Here is a 26158-nt window from a genome sequence, read left to right as displayed (position 1 = left end):
TAATATGCTGATCTGCTGCTCTCTTCCACATACATCCTTCTGTAACCGCACACACATACATATAACCACGCACACACACATACAACACACATACAACCACACACACAACAACACACATCTATCGCCCTCACTCTATCTATCTATCGCCCTCACTATCTATCGCCCTCACTCTATCTATCGCCCTCACTCTATCTATCCCCCTCACTCTATCTATCGCCCTCACTCTATCTATCGCCCTCACTCTATCTATCGCCCTAACTCTATCTATCGCCCTCACTCTATCTATCGCCCTAACTCTATCTATCGCCCTCACTCTATCTATTGCCCTCACTCTATCTATCGCCCTCACTCTATAGATCTATCGCCCTCACTCTATAGATCTATCGCCCTCACTCTATAGATCTATCGCCCTCACTCTATCTATCTATCGCCCTCACTCTATCTGTCTATCGCCCTCACTCTATCTATCTATCGCACAACAACAGCATCACTCAGGGGCACCACAGCATCACTTAGGGGCACCACAACATCACTATGCGCTACCACTGCATCACTGAACGCCACAGCATCACTTGACGCCACCAGAACATCACTCAGCGCCACGACAGTATCAATCAAGTGTGGCTCAATGGTTAGAGCGGCAGACCCTGATGCAGAGGTCTAGCCCGGGACCAGGGTTCAATTCCCCGCCTCGGCGGGTCTTGAGCTCAAAAATTCCACGGACCTGATAATTCTCGCCTCTGTGCCTATTCCAATCATGGAGTCCCACTCTGCAACTCTGGGCAATAGCTTGCTTAATCTCCACAACGGCCCCCACAACGCTAAGGATGCCTGGCCTCCACCTTGGGGGTGCCCAGGAGTGGACACCTCACAGGGAAAGCCAGGATGGGTTCCACAGCGGTATTCGTACAAGCGCTTTGAGACCCTTGCGGGTGAGTAGTGCGCTATACAAGTATCAATTTACAATTTACAATCTGTGCAAACATTCAACAACAACTAGTTCAAATATGTTCTCTCAGTGTTTCAAACTTTATTACAAATGTCACAAAAAATGTTGATATTTCCCTTCTGTTCTTATATTTTAGTCACAATAAAATACACTGAACATAATCTTCACAAAAGTTAATTACAAAAGTTTAAGCTATTGCCATTATAAATTACACTAACTTTTATTCAAGTATTAATTATTTTAAAAAAACAATGTTATTTGTAAAATCAATACTTCTAAGTCACTTAAATACAAAACATGGTGCATTAAAAATGCTATAGGTGTCACATTGTCAAAAAATAAAAGTATTAGCATTGTAAATGACAAAGCTATTAATGTCACAATTTTCAAAAAGAACACATAAATAACAAATGTGTCATGTACAAGACAAATAACTCAAACTTTCCTAATGCGAGACCTATTGCATTGCAAATGCTTGTTTCTTGATGAGAGGAAGGAGGTGCGACAATGAGATTGTTCCAAAGATTGCATTTGATGAGAACTGTTTACCAACCACTGTGACCATAAACGATGATCAGCTCCAAGTCAGGAAGAAAATTGTTGATTGCCAGTTGAAATCTAAAATGTATCACAACATGTTACATAGGGCTGTGCACAAGGAATTCTGCAAAGGAGATTGGGCACTAGTTAAAAAACCTAATACTCAGCTCAAGGGGGGAATCTAAATATTTTGACCCAGAAGAAATTGTTGAAATTACTGATAGTGCCATCTGCCTCCGAAATGTTGGTTGGCGCAACAAGAGTGACGCTATAAAATTGAAGAGAAGTCAAGTTGAGTTGTGGTTCAAGAGTAAAAATGACAAGGCAAGATTTGAGAATGAATTTTCATGGCTCAGTACATATGTGGGTGAAGATAGTGATGATCTAACTGTACATAAAGAAAATGTCTATGATCCTCTTACCAATCGTAGTAATGACAAAGATGTAAGAGTGTCTGGCAGAGATACTTTTGCTGGCACAGAAGGTGAACTGTGTAATGATACTGTTGAGGGCAATCAAGACAACTCGGTTATGTCCCCAGTCAGGAGTATCCCAGTTCCACATCAGCAGGTGGTGTTGGTGCAGAGTATCATGGTGGTTGGGAGGGTACTTTGCACCAGATATGGCTGAATATCCAAGTTACCCAAAACATTCAAAGACTATGTTTTGCATTCATGTTTTGTTGTTAGAAGGGGAGACGTTATGAGTCTAGTTTATTTGTCACTCTCTCCTCCTGTATTGCACTGTTTGCTACCTCATGTATTTTGTTTGCTCACAATTGTCACTTTTACCTCATGTAACTTATCATCTGCTTTTGTAATTTGTTCACTTGTAATTTTCTGTTCCTTTTGAGAAAGTCCGCGCTATATTAAAAAAAAAACATAAATAAATAAATAAATAAAATAAATGTCTGTGGCACTGCACGCGCTATCTGTGTATTGGTCCACTCCAGTACGTCACTTGGAATGCTGCATCTCTATATAAGTTCGTCCCCAGCTTGCCAGTGTTTCTGTTCCGTTTATGAGACTCTGCGAAGTCGTTTTCTTAACTCTCACCACGAGCTCGTTTTAGACAATAAATACTTCTGAATATATTTATTGTGCATTCCGCGTCATCCACAAGAGGTGTCTCTTCTCACCCTCCTCCCGCGCCCCGCCACGCTCAGGCCCCCGCAGCGGCGGGGCTGGAGACTGGGAACAGCTGAAAGTGTAACCCGAGCCCGCGGCTCCCCTCCCCCATCATTAGCATAGGCCCTGCCGCCGCCGCCACAGCATATGACGGAGGCAGCGAGCGAGCGAGCGCGGGGAGGCGGACGGCAGCCAGCGGCCGGGCTGAGGGGACGCCAGGGGCACCGAGCGGGGGGCAGCGGCAGAGCCGAGGGTCCATGGAGGAGCGGAGCCGGCGCTGAGCGGCGGGGGCCACAGGAGGCCAACATGGAGCCCGTCACCGAGTGGAGCCCGGCGCAAGTCGTGGACTGGATGAAAGGTAGGAGGCAGCCTGTGGAACCGGGGAGAGCGAGCAGGCGGGGGCGCTCTACCAGCTGTGTGCCCCCCGGTGCCAGCAGGCTCCTTTCTTGCGCCACCGGGTTCTTTCCGCGCTTCCTTCAGGGACGCTCGGTGCTGGGGTGGCGGGCATCTTTATTTACAACTGTTTGTTTGTTAAATTGCTTGCTTTCCAAAAAAAGGCTGTATGTGTCTCCGCTGAGCGCTAGTGTTGCTCAATGTTCCTCGCGCCCCCTTGTCAGACCCCCCTCAAGTTTCAGCCCTCTCATGGTGGGCTTTTTGACCCCCGGGGCTTAAATACAGTTTCGAGCCTGGAAATCGATTTGCCTCGTGAATGCACCCAGCCTCAGTATTCACTTGTGAAGATTCTGCCATTCGCAGTCACCTACTGGTTAACACAACAACAAAGGCTTGTTACTTGCATTTGAGCTGCCCGGGGCTTGCATCTGCAGCTTCCCTCTTTCTGCAGTGTTTGTGTAGCTTTGTAGTTGGTGTTAAAAAAGACTGCCGTGTGTTGTTGGACATCTGCCTATGGCCATGCTCATTTATTTACATGCTCCATGACCTGGTCTTGCAGTCTGTAACATGTGATCGTGTGTCGATGGTCGCATTTTAGCATTAAAAAAACCCATCAAAGTAGAGTAATGGAAATAGTTTGATATGTGCTTCTGGGCTTTTTAGCAGTTATTTGTCCTGGTGCAAACAGTGCTTGAAACAGAGTGGGGACATATATAGTTCATTTCATTTAGTAGAAGCGTTTTCCTGAAATATTCTCATTCATATGGCGCATTTTTGTCTAAAGGCAAATTTTGTGGGAAGGATGGGCAGTTACTACTGAAAACTCTTAATTATCTAGTTGAGCCGCATTGCTTTTTAGTTGGACCTATATGCTGCGGGGTGCAATCCTTAGGGGAGCATGTCCAGCCTTCCTCACAGATTCGTTTCCCACCCATAGTCCAACAATGTCTGAATTGTCCAGAAATCTCAGGGTGTCATCTGCTACCATAACAGGCAGTAGTTTCCGTGTCTCTTGGTTGACTGAAACCAAACCTTAAATTATATTTTATGGTTGAAGCAATCTAATCCTTGTGGAAGTTGAATGATTCATACACATGTTCTCGTGTAACCTCCCAACTCCTTTCCCTCTCAGCTGTCCTGATCACCTACGCACTACTCGTGTACTGTTTGTATCGCACGGCTAAAATCACAGGCTTGGAGAGTAGGGTGTTTTCCGAAATTCGACAAACCGGGGCAGCAGTTGGAAGCAGAGGGCTTGTGTTTTCCAGGTCACGCACCGGTTGCTCATCTGGTTCTTTAGGGTTTTTACAGTGGCGTAATGCATTAGTCCAAATGTAAACACGTAAGATGGGCTAATCCCCCCTCCCCCTTTTGGGTAATGTATAGCAGCCTTATTTGGGGACCACTGAACTCTGGCGCCATTGCACCTGTTACCCCATTGATAACTTCTTCCCTGGTGAGTTAAGTGATCGCTGCTGACGGAAACGCTATGGGCAGAGGAGTTTGAATCCTGATAAGGCTGGGTCAACCTCCTGAGTCTGTACACATGATAAGTAAATTGGGTGCCATAAAGCTAATCTACTACCAACATAAATTAATTACAGTACTTAGAAACGATATATGATAAAGTGTTAGTTTGAAATGGAGCCACTAGGAATACAAATCCCAGAATGCAATAAAAGACTTTCTGAGCAGCTCACACATGGTAATGGGAAAGTACAGAGCGCTGGCGAAGGAGCAGTGACAGCGGCGATGTTTCTCCGCATCTGAACATATTCGTTGGTGTGACTGGTGGCTGGGGCTCGAGTTGTTGAATAGTGTACTCTTGTTGTGGTCTCAGCCGTAGCTTTTGGCTGACGGAGCCCATGGCATGTCCAGTGCAAAGTATACATGTGCATGCTGTTGTACACGAGAGAAACATGGAAGGCTTTCTTAATTGTACTTTAGTAGGAAGTAAGTGAGTAACCACTGGCGTTGTCATTTGCCATGTGACTTCTAGACACTTGCCTCAGGCGTATATGGAGAGCAACGTGGAAAAATAGTTTAAATGAGTTTAGGTGTTGCCCTAAACAGATTATGGACCTTTTTATTTTTGCACGGAACATTCAGCCTCTTATTACACTTAAGGCGGCATGTTCTTAAAATGAGTCCCACCCTAATGACGCGCTTTCAATTTGCGTTGCAGTGTGCGTCCTGTCCCCTCTGACAACTACAACTTGGCAGACGCTTGTTTGGGTTCTTGTGGGCGAGGTTTTCTGGAGGCCAGGGGTGGGTAGGGGAAGCGAAGGCGGCGGGATTCGGCACGGGGGGGGGGGGGCAGATTTACAAGCCCCTTGCGCCACTTTTGCGTCACTTTTAACATGGGAAAAGTGACACAAATGTGGCGCAAGGGGCTTGTAAATCTGCCCCTGGGTACTTTTTGAGGACGCATCTAGTTTGGGGAATGGTGTTTCTGGCGTCGCGTTGTTTAGGAAGTCGGCGCGTTGCAGTAATCTGTGACTGGCTGAATCGCACCCGCTTGGTGTACAGTGCCTCCCTGTGAAACTGCCAGACTCCACGTCAGAAAAAAATGCACGGGGTGAGGGGCAGAGGGCTACAGGGTTCAGCGTCCTGTATGAACCGGCTGTGTTTCTGCGGGCCAGTCACATGCCTCTGCAAAGAATGTGTGTTGCAAAAGATACGGAAGGGGAGGGGGCACAACCGAACACATTGTGTAGGCATGCGTGTCATAAAGTGGGGAGTTAATGGCAAACAATCTAAAGTGCGACCAGGCGTTCATTTCCACTGAAAGGGTAATTTGTTCATTTATTCTATGCTTCTTTGGGTGACAAGGCACTGCAGCCTCTCGGGTTGCATATTTGTGGCCTGGATTTGGCAACGTCAACGAGCAGCGCTTGCGGGGAACTATTTGGGAACAATGGCCTGTAATGTAAATATCTCCACTGTTGTATTAATGAAGGCGAGAACGTTATAGCTGCATGCGCCACTCAGAGGTTTGTTTTCCCCCATTTCATCCATAATCTGGGAGCAATAACTTGTTGAATTGGCCTCAAACTCGAAGCAGTGGTTTAGGAAGTTGAGCTCATCTTTGATATAGGCCTGATAATGTATAAACGTGGTTGATTTCTTGGCAAGAGAGGTACAACGTAAATAAATATCCGCATAAATAATACTGCGGAACTCATTTACATGTTCATGAATAATCCTGAAAATCTGGCATGGATCTGGCCCTCCTGTACTTGGACACCCATGGTTTAGAATGATGATTGGGGCAATTATCCCTTTTTTTTTGTTATTCTTTTTATTGAAAACAAATTAACACATAAAATAACAGACCATGTCAGGAATCGTGCTGCAATCCACTGTAAGGCCATTCTTAATAACATTTGACCCAATTCTAATAACTGTGCCCTGACAGTTGCTCTGTGACACCTCCATTATGCACAAGACCGTTTGAAAGTTACGTTGTCTTTTCACATTCTTTGCTGGGTTGTCCATGTGGTGGTGGGTAGAAGTTAACGGTTGCTTTGATGTTATTCTGGAACCTTTCAGGGTCATCAGTTATAAATGCTTGGCCTTCAAACGATCCATTAACAAAAGCCATAGTACAGATGATAAAGCTAGACCAATGTCTGACATTACGCCCAGAATGCACTAAGTTATTACATAAAAATCCAGGACTGGAAACGGTGTAGGAAATGGACTTGGGGGCAGGGAGGTGGTTACCCTATCTCCCTCTTCGGCAACCCTTGGTTTAAAACAAGCGTGTCCTTCACACAGCTCCATAGCAGACTTCCTGAGTTGCTTGCAGTGGACTTCTTTCGGACCCTTTGGTTCCCAGGCGCACAGGCAAGTAAGTGGCCTTCTCCCTGGATGGGGCTTGGAAAGATGGTAGGCATTAGTGCCCAGAAGATCCTGCTTACTGCTGGTAAGAGGGGGGGTGAAAGCAGAGGAGATGCTTATGCTTGGAGTGGTAGTTCCCTGGTGGTGTGATGGCTTTTAAGTGAGTGCATTCTCTTCGGTAGGGCCCTGCAGTAACAAGCTGCAAACTTGAGTGCATGAACACTGGCCATCCTGATCAACTGGTCATAGGGTGGGTATCAGCAGACAGTCTTAATTTAAGGCTGGTGTGGTGCATTAGCCAGTTTTGCCTTAGCGAGCCGAGTAATGTTTTATGAAAAGCTTGCTAGCGTCCCCAAAGCATAATATTTTACTTGGGTGTGACAAATTGATTTGATTAGGCAGTGTCGACTTGCTACGGAGATGCATGTGTACAATAAAGTCTATTTATTTTCTTTCTTTGAACAACTATCATCTCTTCTAGGGTGTCTGAGCATGCATTAGCCCAGGGCCAGCAACATGCTGTTTTTCTGAAGGCGCATCAGAACCTGAACATGGGCACCTGGGGGCAGTTTCTATTGACCTGGTCAGTCAGTTCCCAGAGTTGGGACAGTTTTGTGGCTCTCTTACACATACTCTCTGCTGTATGGCCATCTTAGGAAGTTTCATGCCCCACCCTTCTCGCCACAAATGACCAGCGATAGGGGTCTAGGGCTTTGACACGGTGTGAACGGGACAAGTAATTTGTCAGTAGATGCTTGGATGGCAAGAAAGAGACCTAACCAGCAGGCAGTATGGGGGATTGTATCTCAGTCAGTTTTATGGATGGTGTGGTGGTGGAGCAGACTCCATCCTTAGTAGGAGAGTGATGAAGCCCAAGGAGGAAAGTGGTAGGTGCGCTAAAAGCTTAACAGGCCCGTGCCTTAGTTTCTGTGCGCGCCACAGAGGGAAGGCTGGACACCTCCATAGGACACTCTACACAGTTATGTTATGTTAAGTGGGTGTCTTGTAGAGCGCACGGCTACTCGGGCAGAGCGTCCCGGCGCTAAACAGATCTGTAGAGAGGAGGCCTGGAACAGGGTGACTATCGGCCAAAGAGCCAAGTCTTAAGTTCTTTCCGGAAGGATAGCAGACTGTCAAGCTTCCTAAGAGACAGAGGAAGTTTGTTCCAGAAGTTGAGGGGCCAGCAATCTGTAGGAACGGCCACCAATGCGAGCACGTTTGATGGTTGGAATAATGGCCAGAGCTAATGAGGCCGAACGAAGAGATCTGGAAGGAAAATAGAATTGAACCCTTTTCCTTGGGTATACAGCACCAATACCATGCAATGATTTGAAGGCCATGGTCAGAGTTTTAAAATGGATACGCTTCCGTACTGGCAACCAGTGGATCGAGTCAAGGAGAGCAGAGGTGCAAGTCCTGCGGCTAAGGCCAAAAATGGCCCTCGCTGCTGAGTTCTGAACTGTCTGGAGGCGTGTGAGAAGGTATTCCGGAAGGCCCAGATATAGGATGTTAGAATAATCGAGCCTGGAACCAATAATTGCCTGGACTGTAATTCTTCTATGACTATGAGATAGAAGAGGAAGAAATTTCCTAAGAGTACGCAATATGGCAAAGCATTGACCCACTAGGCCAAGAATCTGGGGTTTAAAGGTTAGGCCGGTGTCGATTTTAATACCCAAGTTCTTTGCCACTGACGTGGGTGATGCAGAAGGATGCATATCAGCCGGCCACCAAGATTTCCAAAGGGGATCAGGAGGACAGCCAAAGAAAATAATCTCTGACTTGTCAGAATTGCATTTTAGTTGGTTCTCTCGAAACCAGGAGAAAACGGCCTCCAGGCACTTCCTGATAGAGATGCCGACAAACTCTGTATTCTTATCGCAGGTAAAGAGGAGCTGCGTGTCGTCAGCATACGACACAATACGCGCTCCATGCGACTCAACCAGTTCGGCCAAAGGAGAAAGATGAACATTAAAAAGAGTGGGGCTTAGCACCGACCCCTGTGGTACTCCTACAGCCATAGAAGAACAGCAGCGGAAAAAGGAGGGGCCCTGATCAGTTGATGTCGGTCGGTCAGAAAGGACTTGAACCAGTTGAATACCGTCCCTCTCAGTCCAATTTCCTGGAGTCTTGAAAGGAGACGGCAGTGAGGGACGGTATCAAAGGCCGCCGACAGGTCCAATAACACCAGCATCGCCTTCCCACCACTATCCGTGACCTCCTTGATAGAACAGTGATCAGATGATGGGTAACGGAAGTAGATGGAGGTTGAGTGAAAGGTTCCTGAATCATGGATCAAAGTGGGGGCTTTTGATAGACTAATATATATATATATATATATATTATTTTTTTTTGCATTATTCCATTAACCCGAGACTCTGAAAGCAAAAGATTTGGAACTATCTAAAATGCTGGATTTTTCTGTTTCAGTGTTATTTCGTTGTGAAAACCAACCCCACCTCTAGAGTGGGATTTCCATGATGCAGTTTAGGCAGTCTGTCAGCACAGGTGAGATGACAGGCTGGAGCAGGAGTCTGTTTTGATTGCAATTCCGGAGAGTCCAGCGTAGTTGAAGCCAGGTTCAGTTTACTCCAGGTCGCATGCCTGGCCTCTGGTGATCTGCCGGGACTTCTTTCCTGTGGTAGTGGACATCGCTCCAGTGTTTACAACTGGACTCGACCGAGAGTGGCAGGGGCCAGCGCGACCTTGGGTGCCCTCGGGCAGCCTGCCAGAGTTCAGCCATCCCAGACAGCTTCTCAGGGCGGCAGGCATGGCTAGGCCTACACGGAAACGCAGCTCTGCGAGGGTCGGGCCGTCGACGCCGGTTTATTGCTGGAACAGGTGCTCCTTCACAGGGCCTGGATGTCGGCATGCCTTCTGCAGTTGCTCGGTCGGGGAGCACGTGCGCGCGAGCGGGTTCAGCCGGGATTATGGTAGTGCGCACTCAGCATTATTGAGTTCCGCCCAGAGCCTCGAGGCCTGGTTGTAATTTTCAGTTTAATCCTGTGCCCTTGGTGCCAGGCACGTGCGGTGTGAGGCAAAGGACCCAACAAGCGCGCGCATGGGAGTGCAATGCAGATTATATTTATCACTGTGTGGCCAGCGCGACCTTCCTAGGTTTTATATCGCACGCGTGGCCCATGTGTTGAATGCAAAGGCAGCCCGGCTTTAACCATACCCATGGGGCCCAGCAGTGTGCTGTAACCTCAAGGCCTTCACAGAATGCCTCAGCAGTGCGCGTGGATTCACTACACCCTCAGTGTGTCTCAGAAAGTATAGGTAAGAGGAAAAGTGAGAACAATGCATGGCAAAGGGAAACATGAGACAATACAAAGAGCAAGGACAGTGCATGAGGATTAGGAAGAAAGAGGATAAGAGGAAAAGTGAGAACAATGTATACGAAAAAGAAAACTGATGACAGTGCATAAGGAAAGAAAGAGGAAATATAAGGGCAATACAAAGGAAAGAGAAAGAACTACGGCGATATAAATGTGTTGGAAATGACAAGGTCCCCTTCATGGCTCCAGGGAGAGTCACCCTTTCTGCAAATTCTCCATGCCGAGTTTCTGTTGCTTATTGCCTCAGCATACATGACAACTCTGTGTGTGTGATGAGGCCGTCCTCTGGCATCTAAACATATACTAAGTATTCTGGCCCTACTGCTCCTTCATTACTACTTTATATTCTCTTATTCAGCCATTTAAAATTACTCTGCTGGTTCCAAAATGGGCCATGTATTAAGTGCCTCCGCCTGCAACAGCACTCTCAAATACTTTCCCCCCTTTTTATTTACCGATCAAACCTGGTCCACAAAAAAAAAAGCACTTTTGTAAAATCGCGGCATTTTTCAAAAGTGCCGATTTCGCGCAGCCCCTGGAACACAACGCGCTAAATAAGTGTAGGGCCCCGCAATGAGTACTGTCTTTACAAGGCCACAAACAATGTTTTAAGTGGGCAGGTACTGCGGACCTGCACTTCTTTCATTTGCAAGGAAGAGTACCTGCACTTCTCAGCACTGCTGCAATGCATTCGATTGGAGAACACCTGTACTTCTCAAGAGCAAACAGGTACTACAAATACTGAGTACCCGCGCTTCTATATTTCAGTTTAAAACACTGGTCGGAACAGCTTGCTAAAGCATACTCGCGTGGGTTTTCCCCAATGGGATGGTGGTGTGAACCACAGACCGCCACCCCCTTAGTGTGCTACGCATGCCCGCCTCGCCCGATTGAGTACTGTGCAGCCCCCTACACACCTCAAAGGACTCTGTGCTTTCTATCCCAAGCTCCCAGAGATGAGTGCTTTATAGCCCACCCCCCTTCCTTGCCATTTCCTTTAGACCCTCAAACATTGTGCTGTATAGCTGCCTATCCCCAGCAGAGTGCTCTATAGGTCTCCGCCCACGACAGCGTACTCCGTAGCTTTCCTACCCCATAGCAATGTGTTAGTGTCGACCTACCTGTGCTTCACCCCTTTAGTATGCTATGTGTCTTATGCACAGGATCCTGGCTTCGTGCTTTGCCCATCACTAACTTTGTGAGATTCCACATAAATTCAAAGATATTGTGCACATGTCTGCCTCTGCGCGCTTCCTAGCCATGAGTGCCACTCCATTGGATTAGTTCCTGTGACGTGAGCAGAACACTATCCTTTTGCTGGCTGCTTTGCTTGGACAGCCAACAATGCCTTTTATTTTGGGTGACTGGGGGCTTTGTGGTTTTACAGCAAAGACCTGACTGCGTGCGTGTTCTTGTATTCCTGCAGTGCAGTGTGTGGTATTTGGGCACTGAAAGTGCCAACAATCTGAAAACAATTGGTTTGGGAACTAAGTACGCGTTTTTCTTTTCTTTTTAACTTATTGAAGAGGAGTTTTCTTGCAGTTGTCTGGTCTTGCCTCCCCAACCCTTTCTTCCTCCTACTGAATTTCTAAAAAGCACAGCCTCTGCGACAAGTGTTTGTTTTCCACATTTTGCTGTCTGCAGCAGTTCTTCAAGCAGGCTGCCTTGAATGGGGTTCTTGTGTGAAAGTGTACTCAGTGAGCCATGTTTGTTTGCTTTGACATCACTTGGCTGCTGAAACGTTTTTTTTTAATTTGCGCTCCCAAGGCCAAAAGCGAATTTAGTTTCATCTCGGATTTGAACTTACATTTAGTAAGTTTTGAAACCGCTGTGTGAAGTTGTCAAATGGCAGCAGTTCTCCTTGCAAATACACCAAGAAGCAACAAAGCCAGGAGGTATTTGAAGCTTTGCAAATGCTTATTTTTTTTCATGGTTTTGCAAAACTTTGTTCAAAGCTGTAGAAGCCTCAATCTTTAAAAGAAATGGACAAAAGCAAAAAAAATATTTTTTTGGCCTCTGAAAGCATTCTTTGCCATAGGAGTCTCTGCCACTTCAGAGAAGTACTTTGTGTGTGGATGTGCTTGTTGTCAAAGGGACGAATGCTGACACTCAACAGTGATGTTAACCAATGGATGAAGAGCGCCAAACCACTGTGCCATGCTCTATGCTGTAGTGAGAGGAAAGCAATATGAATGACATGTTAACAAACAAATGAGGGAAGAGGGCTGGATGATAAACAAACGTTAGGCAGTATTAGGTGCCAACATCGTGCCGGCATCAGTAGTTTGGACTGTGGAGGAAATGAGATGTTTTATGATATCCCACACTATAGCTGCCAAGTTTCCCTTGATCATGCGACACCACTTCGCCTAAGGCCAGGATAGTTTGCATGACCGATTTTGTTAGACAACATGTCCCAAAAGGCAGAGGACTGTTGGCTACGAAGTAAAGATGGGCTGAATATGCCACTTATGATTTGGGGCCGCTTGAAAGCGAAGATCACGAGCTGTACAGTCTGCCTGCAGCTCTTTATTGTGATACCAGTATAGCATTTATTCAACAGACTTGGTGCGACTAGTATTGTGAAACATCTGCATTGTGACCATCAACTTGTTTTAACTCCTGACTGCAATTATAAATTGTTTAGTATACAGCACTTCTGCTACAGGCTATATCCATGATGTGCTGTAAATAAGGTGTATCTCTTCTCCCAACTCCACGTCTTAATTTGTCAATCCCCATAAAGATGGAATGGAATGAATCAAACATGTCACTGATCGGTTGGAGACCGTTTTCTGTAATGGACGCATTAGACCACGAGAGAGCTTATTCATGAATTATTGCACCCATGCTTGCACCACTCTGGAACGAACCTTCCAGGGTTCCCTTGTGGGTTAGGGCATTGGGACATCATGTGGCCTTTGGGGCACCCAAGCAGTTTCTAGCCCCAGCTACTTTGCTGGCTTGGTACGACTTAAAGAAGAGAAGACCCTCCCTTCATCCGCTTGGCTTTTCCAATCGGAGGAAGTGCATCTGTCTTGCTGGGATCTATTGAAAATATGCACAAGTCCTCTTGCAAAGCTACGGCTTCCAGAGAGATGTTTGATTTGGGGTGCATCCTTGTGCGTTACACAGCATGCTCTTCTGATTTGACTGGTGGAGGTGGGATACACGGGGCAGAGGTAGTTTCACCCTGCACTGTGGTGACCTGACTTTACCTTATGTGAGCAGGGCTTTGGTTACTTTCCATGCATCAATTGCTGACCATGTTGCAGTTAAGACCTGCTACTTGAGTTGCGGGATTGAGAATCTGTGGTGCAGGGACCGAAGAACAGCAGCAGGAAAGACTCATCGGTGAGAGTCAGTGCAGCTGGTCAGAAGGCACCAGGGGACTGGAATGGGAAAAAATAGAACTGCAGCTACATTGGGCCTGCTAGTGTAAGACAGTTGTAAGGTGGCGTATTGGCGAGGAGGATGGATGAGGGAAGAAATGAGAAGTGATGATTAAAATCAAAAAGTTGGGTGCCAAAACAAAACTTCGGATGCGATTAGTGAACCAGCATTACATACTTCAGTATTTAAGGGCTGGATCTCCCACCTGTCGGTGTAGTAGACCTGACTCTGGTATGTGGGTGGGGTGGCGAAGGACCAGTATTTATGAAAGTAGTGTTTCAGGAAATGAAGGGGGCAGGAGTGACCGGTTTGAAGAATCAAAGCCATGGTGGTTTAAGTCCTTCAAGAGAAGGAGCAAGAGAGAACATTTGCCACACAAAGCAGTGAAGTGTAAATGTAGAGTAGGTGTCAGCTGGCGTAAGCAGGAATGAGGTTAGTATTCACACATGTAAGGTGTGCAGCAGGATAAGAATGAGCGATAACTCAAACTATAGTACAGAATGCCTGGGTGGTAAAAGGAAAAACACATAATGGTGACTAGCACCAACAATGAGGACTTAAAGGTGGGGAAAAGCCAAAAAACACACACATAGACTATTGGTCTAATTTAATGGTTGGGCTCCCACTTACTGAGCTCAACAGATGGTAGCTTGTTGAAATATTTACATATTTGCATGTAGAGTGGTGGTCTGTAGAGCAAGGGGAGGATGCTGTCACTCGGGGAGAATGGCCCAAAGACTTTGGAGAACGCCACACTGTTAGTTCTCTAGAGATAAGACCCTTGTTACCAGAAAGTTACAATTGTTTTTCACAAACCCAGAAAAATAAGACCCAGACATGTTCACGTAGGTGCCTGGTTCATCACTTCCTGGGCTTCCAAGTACAGATTTGGGATCTGGGAAGAAGCGATTGAAGTGACTGCCATCAAGACAAGGGGTCTTCTGATAAACCGAGCCCAAATGTGGCAGGTGAAAGTTTAAAGATGTATTGTAACCCATGCAACCTGTGACTGAAGCATGACTAACCAGAATGCAGATTGTACAACTCCATGGTGGCGATTAAAACATATGACTGATGGTGAATGGTGATATTGTAAATAGAAAACAAAACAAGCATTTACAATGCAACGGTTTCGCCTTTGGAGAAGTTTACATTGCCAATAGTTTAACCTCTCCCAAATGTGAGAACTATTGTACCCTACGGACGACCTCAGCAGACAGCAATTACTACCACACACACACACACACACTGGAGCAGTCACACACACACACTGGAGCAGTCACACACACTGGAGCAGTCACACACACTGGAGCAGTCACACACACTGGAGCAGTCACACACACTGGAGCAGTCACACTGGAGCAGTCACACACACACACTGGAGCAGTCACACACACACACACACACACACTGGAGCAGTCACACACACACACACACTGGAGCAGTCACATACACACACACACACACACACACACACACTCTGGAGCAGTCACATACACACGCACATACTCTGGAGCAGTCACATACACACACACCCAAGAGCAGTCACACACACACACCCCCAGGAGCAGTCACACACACACACACCCAGGAGCAGTCACACACACACACACACCCAGGAGCAGTCACACACACACACACCCGAAACCTAAAAACCTCCCGCCCATGCTCATTACTTGATAAACAGTACCACCGCCGCCCTCCTACTTGCATTGACAGAATATCACGATACATTTTTCATACCATGTTACATGTATCCCCAAGTTTTGGTTCATCCACATGAATCTCGTGAACCTACCAGGCACTTTAAGAGAACGTATTTACACCGGACACCAGGGTTGGGGGGAGATTCATTTCTATTTAAAGGAGTCCGGAGCACCTACCCAGCAGTATTTCTTCCTCCTGTGACCGCCTGTTTACACCCCGAGGCTCGTGCTACGGTGAGAACACAGGGCAGCACATAGTATTAAACATAGGCAGTGCACACTTCAAAAACGCCAGAATAAGGGACACCGGGCCTTTAAATTCATACCAGTTTCTTGCACGTTTCTATATACAATTCCATACAAGTAAGGCAAGAAAATGCCCACGCATGGGAATTTTGAAAGTCTGGTTTGATTACAAACGCATCTAAGTGCTGCACATAAAAATAACGTTTCAGTAAGACTCGGAAAACAACGAGGGGACCAGGAGATCTGAAAAACAGGCATGTTAAACGTGAATAAAAACAGAATGCACAAGTTCCAATAGCTTTACCATCTAAGACTGGCCAAAAGACAGTCACCCGAGAAATCCCCAGAGAGACCTGCTTCAAAGGAGGATGAAAACACCGCACAGCAGCGAGGGAAGCGGGCAACACTCCCACTGGGGGAGGCAGCCTCTGGAGTAAAAAAAAAGTGAGGACAAATTCAGACGCTATGTTTTCAAGTCGTTTGAAAACTGATACTAAAAGGTCCTGTCGTGCATTTTCTGAGCACCAGAATTTCCCTTAAACCTGCTACCAACACTAGCCTCCCCGTTACAGAAATGTGCTTTGAGGGGAAAAAACGAACAAACAAAACATTTTGCACTGCCCGCACATCCGAACACCGAATCAACTTCTTACATTAGAAAGCAAAAAGCACAAAAGGTAAGGCAGTTTTAGACCGCTCCGAGCAACTCTCTCCATAAACGTGAATCAGACTGGAGACCACTGTTTTGCAAGTGTCCAGCAACAACTGTCCGTGGGTGAAAAACTGTCCATTGAATAGGTGCAACCAGTTCGCCGCACATAAACCGCATGTGCTGCTTTAAGACTTCCACCCAAACGAAACCTACAAACTAAAGATGGTCTTAATTAACAAGAATCACCAATTACAAACACATTTCTTAGATTGGAAGTTACCATTAGTTTGTCATTTCCCATGTTCTTGTGTAGTGCTACCCATGTTAGTACACTCCTCCTTTGCATCACCAGAGGTACAGGCGAAAACAAAGACACGGACAGCGGGCTGGAGGGGGCGAAAAGAAAGACACGGACAGCGGGCGGGAGGGGGGCAAATCAATCAAAGGTTGGGAGGTGCACTACTAGGATAATCAGTAGTTTAGGCTTAAGTTTGGTAGGTGGGTGGGGTGCTCTCCCAGGTGGCGTCACCGTCCAATGACGCTGAGAGGTACAAAGGAGTTGTGTGCACGCATTAATGTGAGTGCATCCCTGGATGGAGGCACACCGTGGGGTTCTAAACAGTTAGACTCCAAAGTTTATGATAGTTTCTTTGCATTTTATTTCATGAAGAAAAAGTTTTTTTGATATTCACATCATATCAGGTTCATTTAATGTTCACAAGCGTCTTGCATGTGGGTTAATTAATTCCACTCCCTATGCATTTCAGGCGGAGCCCTTTATCAAGGGGTATCTACAAGGGATGAAGAAGAATGGGATATCCATTACTATGACGTAAATGGAGGGTATGTGCATTCAAGGTTTACTGACAGTGAGGTGCCTAAAATCAAAACAAATGTGAGGACGATGCAAACGAGTGATATGTGCTAAGAAGTGATGGTGAAAAACACAGGATAGTGAACACCGGGTACAGGGTGATATCCGTTTTAGTTGGCGGTGAGTGAAGTGCTCAAAGACATAAATCGAAACGTAAGTAAAGCGTCAGAAAATAAAGCTACCATGTGAAAATACAAAGCTACCATGCAAAAAAACCAAACGTGTGGGTTAATAGTAGCGGTGTTTAATAAAGAAGCTGCTAGATGAACACTCACGGTGTAGGCTCGAAACGGGCCAGCTTTAACGTGATCCTAAAAAAACGGGATGGAGATCGACTTTAACAAAGTGCACTAATGGAGCGGAGCTCCTTAGCGTAGCCGTGAATGTTAACTCGAGGTTTCACTTACATGAAGTAGAAAACGTTGTTCGCTAGAATTCGGGGTACGAGAAGGTGAAGAGTGATTCCCCTGGAAGGTTAGGTGACGAGCCGATCGCCGGTAATCTATTTAATAAACTCGCATGTGATAGGTTAGGGTGTGCGCAATAAAAAAGAAAGATGGACTAACGAGAAAAAGTTGCGGCGGAGGTAAAAATATACGACGGACTAAGTGGCTAGAGTGGTGAGATGGATAGGTGGGTAACAGTGACATTGCATGTAAAGATAAGGAAAATAAAAATAAGAAGGGAGGATAATAGCAAATAAGGTAATAGAATAAAGAATTCATAAATTAAGGGTAAACCAAAAGACAATGGGATAAAAAGGTGTATGAACAGGGCTTAGCAGGGGGGTGAAAAACACACGGACAGCGGGCGGGAGGGGGGTGAAAAAGACACTGACAGCGGGCGGGAGGGGGGTGAAAAACACACGGACAGCGGGCGGGAGGGGGCAAAGACACGGACAGCGGGCGGGAGGTGAAAAAGACACGGACAGCGGGCGGGAGGGGGCAAAGACACGGACAGCGGGCGGGAGGGGGGTGAAAAACACACGGACAGCGGGCGGGAGGGGGCAAAGACACGGACAGCGGGCGGGAGGGGGCAAAGACACGGACAGCGGGCGGGAGGGGGCACAACTTACCTCATAAAGGAGAGAACAAACAAACAAGTCAGGTCCCGGGCCGCGCTGTGATTGGCTGACGTCACGGGGGTGTCCCGGGCCGGCAGCCAATCACAGCGCGGCCCGGGAATGACGTCACGGGGGTGTCCCGGGCCGGCAGCCAATCGCAGCGCGGCCCGGGACAAAGGGGCGGGGCTTAAAAAAAGCACCAGAAACGCCCCCGAATCGCGTTTTCAAGAGAGCGCGATTGACAGCCTCTGCCTCCCAATGGCTAGCCTCCATTTATGGAGCTAGCCAATTGGAAACAGAGGCTGTCCTAACCTCACTATTAAAAACAACAGATTTCGATCTGGGAGGGGCTTCGCCCCTCGCCAGGTTACGAAACCTAAAAACTCTCACATTTGGGGATTACGGAAATTAATGCTTTCCCAGAAAAGAGTGACGCATGAATAGGATCCCGCACCTCTTTTCCTCAGAGTGCCATAGGCTCAGGTCATCAATCCAAATATGGGCAGTGGTTAATGATAGGGAGGAGATGGACACAGAACTCCTAGGCTGTGTACCTCCCATCGAAGACCCTCTTCTCCTCGCTAGAGGAATACATTCATGTGTTTAAAGATGTTCTGCTAGATTGGCAAGTTGACTCCAAAACTTGTCCCTTACCATGTAAGTCACCTAACCAGCCCGACCGTGTTGGAGTGTACACGTGTGCCTGGTCCTGTGCTACATGGAAGTCTTCGGATATCACTTGGCCGGTTGTACTTTGCTGAGGACCACGCATACACCTCAGAGCAGAGTACTTAATACTGCTCACGAGAAACCAGTGCCTTCTGTTCTCTCACAAGTACGTCTGTCCCTTCAGCTGAGGAGCACTGAAAGATTCCCCTCTTTAGTACATTGGGTAACTCCCACCATTATTTAATCCCTGGTGTAGAGTGCAGAACTTTTCTTCTCTTTGCTCCTCGGACTATAACGGAAAATACTTGTACTGTGAACGGCCTAAGTATCCCTTCTTGATGTAAAGCTCTGCACACCTTCACCAGGAAGGAGCGCCGAGACCAACTTTTTATTCCAGGAACAAAATATACGCACTTCTAAAATAATTCCTTCACCCTTTCTAGGACTACGGTAACCATGCTTGGGCTTTTGCACCTCTGAGTTCTTAGGGCTTCTATGTTCTATCTTGAGATAACCTTTAATCACACTCTTTTTGCAGCTTCAGAGGCTGCTAGGTACGCTCCACAGCTAACTAGAGCAACTGTCTCCAGCGGGAGATGTGGGGGAACCAGAGGGATTCTGGGTAGCTCAAGCCTTGTGCTTCGGCTGGATATGTGGGTGGGGCTAACCATTATTAAAGCAGCATGACATTTAGAGTGCAGTGCGAATTGCATCACACTGACCCCCTTTAGCCTTCAGGTCCATTCAAATTCCTTAAACCAGATTTTCGAAAAAGGAAACTAAAACAATAAATTGAACAATATCTTTCAAGTAATATTGTGCCCCTCGGTGCGCTGATTTCGAGCCCCTTAGGAACACTTGGGAAAATGTGTGTCGGTGTTAAGCTGCCTTTTCTGTTTAGTTTTCTCTGACTCAACGCAAGTTATGTTATCTTTATAGAAATGCTGCAAGCATCGAAACCGTCCAGCAGTTCGCGTTTTGGGTTTCAGCAGGCCTGTCATTCTGCTTCCTCGAATATGAAATGGCAGACTCGGGAGGCCTGGGGGCATAATTAAAAAGAGCCTTTCACTTCTAGGTCACTGAGACAGATCAGTGGCATGCATAGGGCAAACTTGGATTTTTTTTTTTCTTTTTTCGGTGCACTAACTGGGATCTATCGGTACAGCTATGGTCAGAATTCCAATTTTTCAATATCGTGAAGAAATGAATATTTTCGTGATCTCTCACCTTTCTTCATCCATCACTCTGCTAAGCGCTGCACCCTATAACACCATAACCACACTTTGGTGGTCATCATACACGACATAGAAACAGTTCCCACACTGGATCAAAACAGACAGCACAGTTCCAGCCACACACCCTGCACGGTGGAGCATGCTACCCATGTAGGCAAGTGCTTCCACGTAGGAGCAGTAAGCCTATATGAATGCTGCAAAACAATACATATACATATTTATGCAATGACAATGAAAATAAACGTGCCCCATTAACACATTATTTAAAGCAATTGTATCAATAAACACACATTTATTACAACAGTGAAAAGCTCAAATTCAAGTTAATTACCACAAACTGCATGTGACACATGAAAAAATACGCTTTGCTGCCTCCATGTTGGATTCAGAAATTACTATGCACATGGAATCAACTCTCCTAATAGGTACCTCTTTGAATGAGATTTTTACCTTGCTGCCAACATTTAACCCCCAGCACCCTTTATTTGGTTAAATACACTTGTTTGTAAAAAAAAAAAAAACACTTGTAGCCCTCTGCACATGTGCACATATACCATTTTTAAAGTGGCAATGAAAATAAACGTGGCCCAGTAACACCTTATTTGAAGCAACCGTCCCAATAAATGCATACTCATTAATTTATTACTGCAGTGCAATGGTCAAATTCCAATGTATTACCACATTACACCGAGTGGCATGAGGGAAATACTTTTTACTGCCCCACACTATGCATGTAACAATTACTTTACACAGGAAACCACCTTTCCAACTTTTACAATGTTTTCAGTGTTATTTTGCCGTGCTGCACACATTTTAGCCAGTCAAAGCCTGATTGTGGGAAATCTTTTTTTATTTTTTTATAAACAAATATGTATGAAAAAATGCCATGGCATAAACCATATATGCAGATGCGTAGAGTAGAATACACTATTTGTTACCGTTGTTGAGCGAGGGGAGGGGCATTCTGACTCACTCAATATTTAGTTTCTTGTGAGCCACGGCCTCTGCCCATTCTCCACAATGGTAATATTAAGCATATTACACACGCACATCAGAACATATAGTATGATTCACTTAAACTACCACCGTTAAAATGCATTTCTAGTTCCAAATTAAAACTGAGAAACTCTGAAATTCATTAGTTAAGGTTAGGACCACAATCTGCAACTCACCCAACAGCCATGCAAACCATAACTCGCATATACAGTGCTCATGGCCTCATTCATCATGAAATCTATGCAATTGCAAATATTAGAAGTCATCTTACAGATGAACTTTACACACATCAGTTTGACAGGGATGACCATGAATGTACTATAATTAGCTGGGCTAATTACGTTGCTTTTAATTACATTTAGCTTTTCATTTTATTGGTAAAAATGTAGTGCGGTCATAAGCATTTGGTGTGCAAGCGGGGTTTGGCCACAGGGCCCGGCCAGTCCTGGAATGGGGGTGGTCGTAGGACCGGGTCTTTAGCTGTGTGCCAGGGTGTGTGGCTGAATGGACTGGCCGGGAGTTAGGCTAGGCCCTGCTCCTAACCTACTCTATGTGGCTAATGCTTACTTGTGGCCGTTGGCCAAGTGCAGTAGTAGGGCATAGAATACGTTCCACCGTTTATTTTCTTGTGAACCTTTATATGGCCAACCCAAGCACCATTTTAAACACTAATTTCTTAAACTTCCGTATTTATTTCCACCAATCCAAGCAAAGGCACTTCTTTCAGGAAGGTCTATTTTTATGCCAAATTTGGTGTAATCCTTTCAGTTGTTGTTTTTCTGTATCAAAGTTTTCTATGGGAATCAAAATGGTAAGTTGTTCTTTTGGGAACCCCTCCCTTTTTTTCTTGGCCTCTGCCACAGTTATTAAAATAAAAAAACAAAAAATGCTTTTCCTATGGAAACACTGACTTAACCCTATCTACATTAGCACAATCACAGCCAGTGTAATATATTTAGTGTGTATGTTTAATGTTGACTATCTGCTAAATTGTTTCCAAACATCACAGCTTAAACAGTGTTGAATGGTTTATTTGGATCATATTGGTTAGCTTGATTTCTCTTACTGCATTAAAAGTGACAGTGACCACCTGTTGGACCAGTGTTTTACTTCACTGCTAGTAGTATCTTTTAATATGGGTATTTTGTATCTTTTCTTTTTTCATATAAGTAGCAGTCTCTTGGCACTGGAAAAAAATTATGATTTTAGCCCCAGACTGTGGTAAACTGAGATTAGTAGTGTGCCCCAATAATTTTATGTGGGGGTTGGAAAAACACTAAATTGACTCTAAACAGCAGAGTGCTGGACCTAAGATGAGAAAAGCAGGTAAAAAAAATTGAGGAGTTCGCTAGCAAAAAAAAAGTTTGGTAGAATGCAGGTGGGATAGGACTGTGTACATACCAGGACAGTTACAACATGTTTGAGGTAAACGACAGCCTGAAACAAACCGTTGATGAGTGGTAGTAGGGAGGGGTGTTTGGCAAGGAGCAATGACGGCCGGGTAGGGTGGGGGGTTCTGGGGGAGTAACAGCACGGGGAGGGTGGTTGTGAGGGAGAGGGACTGTAGATAGATGTACTCCATAGGAGTGCTTGTAAAAAAAGAGTACTTGCAGGAGGAGCCTTCGGCCTGTGGAAGGATAATGGCCATACACACGAAGCTGTACTCTGTCCACATGCAAAGCCTTAGGAGGAAGCTGAGATGAGGCGGAGACTCAGACCAATAAGGAGCAAAGAAACAAGAGGGACTTTGGAGCTCAGTAATGGGTGGACTCTAACACCTTCGGTGCTTGCGTCGGCCAGCGGCTGACACAAGCACTACCTCCCTGGTGCGGCGCTCGTCCGTTGGATGTCGAAGCCCCACCCGCTCATTAATTCTCCCGCTCACACTGGCTAAAGCCATGTCTTAAAAGTAGTTCCTGGAGTGTAAGCATTGAAATGATGCAAGTCTTCTGTATAAAAGCTTATTAAGTTGTATTCCAAGGGAAGGGCAAGTGTTGGTTTTGTCTGCAGGCAATATCTGAAAAAGGCAGTATTGAATCTGTGGGCCATGTGCAAAGATAAATGGTGTATACTTCTGGTGGGATACAAGTATGCTAACTAACATTAGAAAGTGGACTTCCTTTTTAACCCTGTTCATGCTCTAGTCCAGCAGTGGCTGCTTGGAGAGCATTTTTTTTCTACTACCGTTTGTTTTGCCTGACACATTTTACTTGGCTGCTAGACTGCCACTGATGGACAGTGTGTATTAGTTACATTACCTCTTAACTACTTTCTGCTTTCTCTGACTTTAGGATTGTGCTTCAGTTATCGTCACCAGAAATGTTGCTGCAGAAGATTACAACACTTATTGTTCTGCATTCTGCTGATTTTAAAACTGAAAATCCAATTGACTTTTGGTCATGTCCATATTGGGTAAAATGTTTGAGACCCATCAAATGGGTTCTTGTGCTTGCACTCAGGCTGTGTCTGGCATTGCTTGCCAAGCTGAGAAGAGAACCGTTCGTGAAACAAGGTAGCACTGATGGCGCTGTCAGCACAATGCACAGGATGCAGAGAAGGGCCATGATCTGACCCTTCAAGAAGCTGGTGGTAGCAGTTGGAAGTTTGCATGAAAATGGACCTACATACGGTGTGGCTCCAGAAAAGAAGCATCATGCGAGTTACAAGGGTTTCTCGCAAAGACAGAACATTTTTGACTGTCAAATCTAGGTTGTCTGTTAAGGCCTCTGACCTCAATTGGATGAGGACCAAAATTCACTATATGATGTGGTGGAGGATGTTTTCTAAAGAAGCCTCAGATTGGCCTAGAAAGATTTCCAACTCTGCATGCAGAAGTCCCATCAACCCAGAGAAGGTTTGAAGTATGGCAGAGTGGAGAAAACCTATAGACTCTTCACACCCTCATTCAAATGCCTGGCCCTCTGCCCACCATGAAGGGTTTCACGGTTTAAATTGAATCATGTATTTTTTCCCAGCATTTGATAATCACTTAGTTTAGCAAATATATTAGAAAAGGGCCATGCCAAGTAGAAAGGAAAGTGCCTTGCCTTAGTTTCTTGGATTGTTTTTAATTTTTAACACGCCTGAGAGTGGCCTCCTGGTCCATCAAGAACATCTTGATATTTCTTTTATTTATTTATTTATGTATTTATATTTGGTGGACAGGATCTAGAAATGAAGGATTGGAGTGTGGGGGCTTTTGCAAAACCGGAATACTGAGGCTCTTTAATGCGTTATAACTATGCCCTAAGAACGCCCAACTCTCTTTGTCCGCGCAGGAGCAGGTATTTCGTTTTAGGCTACCTGCAGTAAGGCCAACTCGTTTAGCTTATAGGGTGAGCTTGTTATCCTCACCACACACTTTTCGTTTTAAAGAAGTTTGTTAGCTTGAGCCAGAGTAGCTAGCAATTGGTAAGTTCCTTTAGGGGTGGTGTACAACTTTTGTTGGTTTTTGGCTTTGTGTTTTTTTTTTGGGTGTATCTGAATTCAGTCATCGACTCAATACAGTGATCAATATATTGCACCTGAACCTCTCAGAAGAAATAATGGCATATTCTTCAATCTCCTTTGTACTTTTTCCCTGCTCCTGAAACTGCCTACAATGTTATTAGTAAACAGTATTGCGCCAGAATTTCTTCATTGATTTTGCTAAATAATTAGTCTGGTAGTGGGAAGTGTTCTAGGTGAGGTAAGGGCCTGCAAACATCCGACTGGAGTACTTCCCAGTCCAAGTGATTACTTCTCACCAGCATTCGATTCACTTGTTTAAAAGTGACCAAAAATTGAACATTCGACTCATGATGCGATTTTGACCAGAAAATTGTTTTTAATATTTTGTTACCCAAACACCTGAGAGCTTTCGGATTGTAAGATGTAGCTCTGCATAACCTGCTATCCCTTTGTAGAGTTAATAACAGATGCTGAGAACTGGTCTTCTGTGTGGGTTATGATGCTGGCTGGAAATGTACAGAAACAATACTGCTGCCCGGCTGTCCATAAATATTTAATGGCATTGTTACTAAATTTCCAGGCCACAGGGATGAGGCCCCTACTCCGGTGTCACCGGCTTCTTGCTGGTCTTTGGGTTTCAGTCTCCTATTGGTGTGCTTGTGAAATGTATACGGTTGATCCTGTGTGCTGTACAAAGCTCCTTGGTTAACTTCACATCCCTTGCGACACTTTGTGAGATTCCTTTGTGCGTTTGTTCCATAGACTTAATGCAGCAGTGTGTAAATGTAGCTGTGTTTAGGAGACCAATGCCTATTATGCATTTTAAAGAAATGAGTAAAAGTGAATCGTTTTGTGTTTGAGCTTTTTAATAACTGAGTAGAAGGTATGTAGTGGTTCATGGCTTTTGAAGACAGACAAAATTAATGTGGACCACGCTTAAAGGGATATTGCCTCGATATTTGCTGACGGTGAAAGGTGATTGTTCCCGAGCCTGGCAACACTAACAGAGCAGAGATGGCACCCAGCTAGTTGTGTCTGATTTGAGCAAGGTTGTTCAAAGAGGAGTAGGGTCTCTGGATGTGGCTTGAGGTGGGGATCTCTGAGTGATGTTGAAGGATGTCTTGTTTATGCTAGTCATGGTGGGTGAGCAGATACAACAAGATGATGGACGGAGTGCTGAAACCTTTCAGACACTTGTCCCCCGGCAAGAGATCTGAGTTAAATCCATCGTTCTTTTGCTCACCATGCCTGGCCTGGCAGTTCAGGGGCAGTGCTTGGTCAAGACTGATTTGCATATGGCTAGGTTCAAACTGAGGTGGCATGGTGAGCAAGAAAACGATGGATTTAACCCAGATCTGTGACTGGGAGTGAATGTTTGACAATGTTCAGCATTCCTACCATCATCTTTTTGTGTTGCTATAGTCATGGTGGATGAACCAGAGCGTCTTGAACCTCCTCTGGTGTTGGGTCATCCGATAGATGGGTTCTGTTTCCATTTGCTAAGTCTCAGAAAGAGGTTCTCTGCTGCAACCTGGGTATTTGGTAGTCCATGCATCCGTCCAGTCGAGAGGACAAGGGTCCTCCTCCACCACACCCGGGTAGTGAGGGAAAGGTTAATAAGAACTGGCTTTTTGGGGGGGGGGGGAGTTGAGATGGGAAAGGAAGGTGCTGGTACTGATTTATT

The 26158-nt window shown here is 45.5% G+C and overlaps 1 protein-coding gene across 1 annotated transcript in view; it reads left to right on the top strand.

The window, feature by feature from the left end:
* The first annotated feature begins 2624 nt into the window (after positions 1 to 2624).
* The window catches only part of CNKSR3 (CNKSR family member 3), a 197056-nt gene continuing 173522 nt past the window's right edge, over positions 2625 to 26158 (top strand). Inside the window, exon 1 of the mRNA XM_078649173.1 lies at positions 2625 to 2974. Within this exon, the coding sequence (XP_078505299.1) occupies positions 2764 to 2974 (211 nt within the window). The 5' untranslated portion in view covers positions 2625 to 2763. The remainder of the gene's footprint in view (positions 2975 to 26158) is intronic.

The sequence above is a fragment of the Lissotriton helveticus genome, chromosome 6, assembly GCF_964261635.1.
Source record: "Lissotriton helveticus chromosome 6, aLisHel1.1, whole genome shotgun sequence".
In the NCBI taxonomy this organism is placed as follows: domain Eukaryota; kingdom Metazoa; phylum Chordata; class Amphibia; order Caudata; family Salamandridae; genus Lissotriton; species Lissotriton helveticus.
Note: the sequence above shows the minus strand (reverse complement) of the source record. Positions and strands in the feature narration are given on the sequence as shown.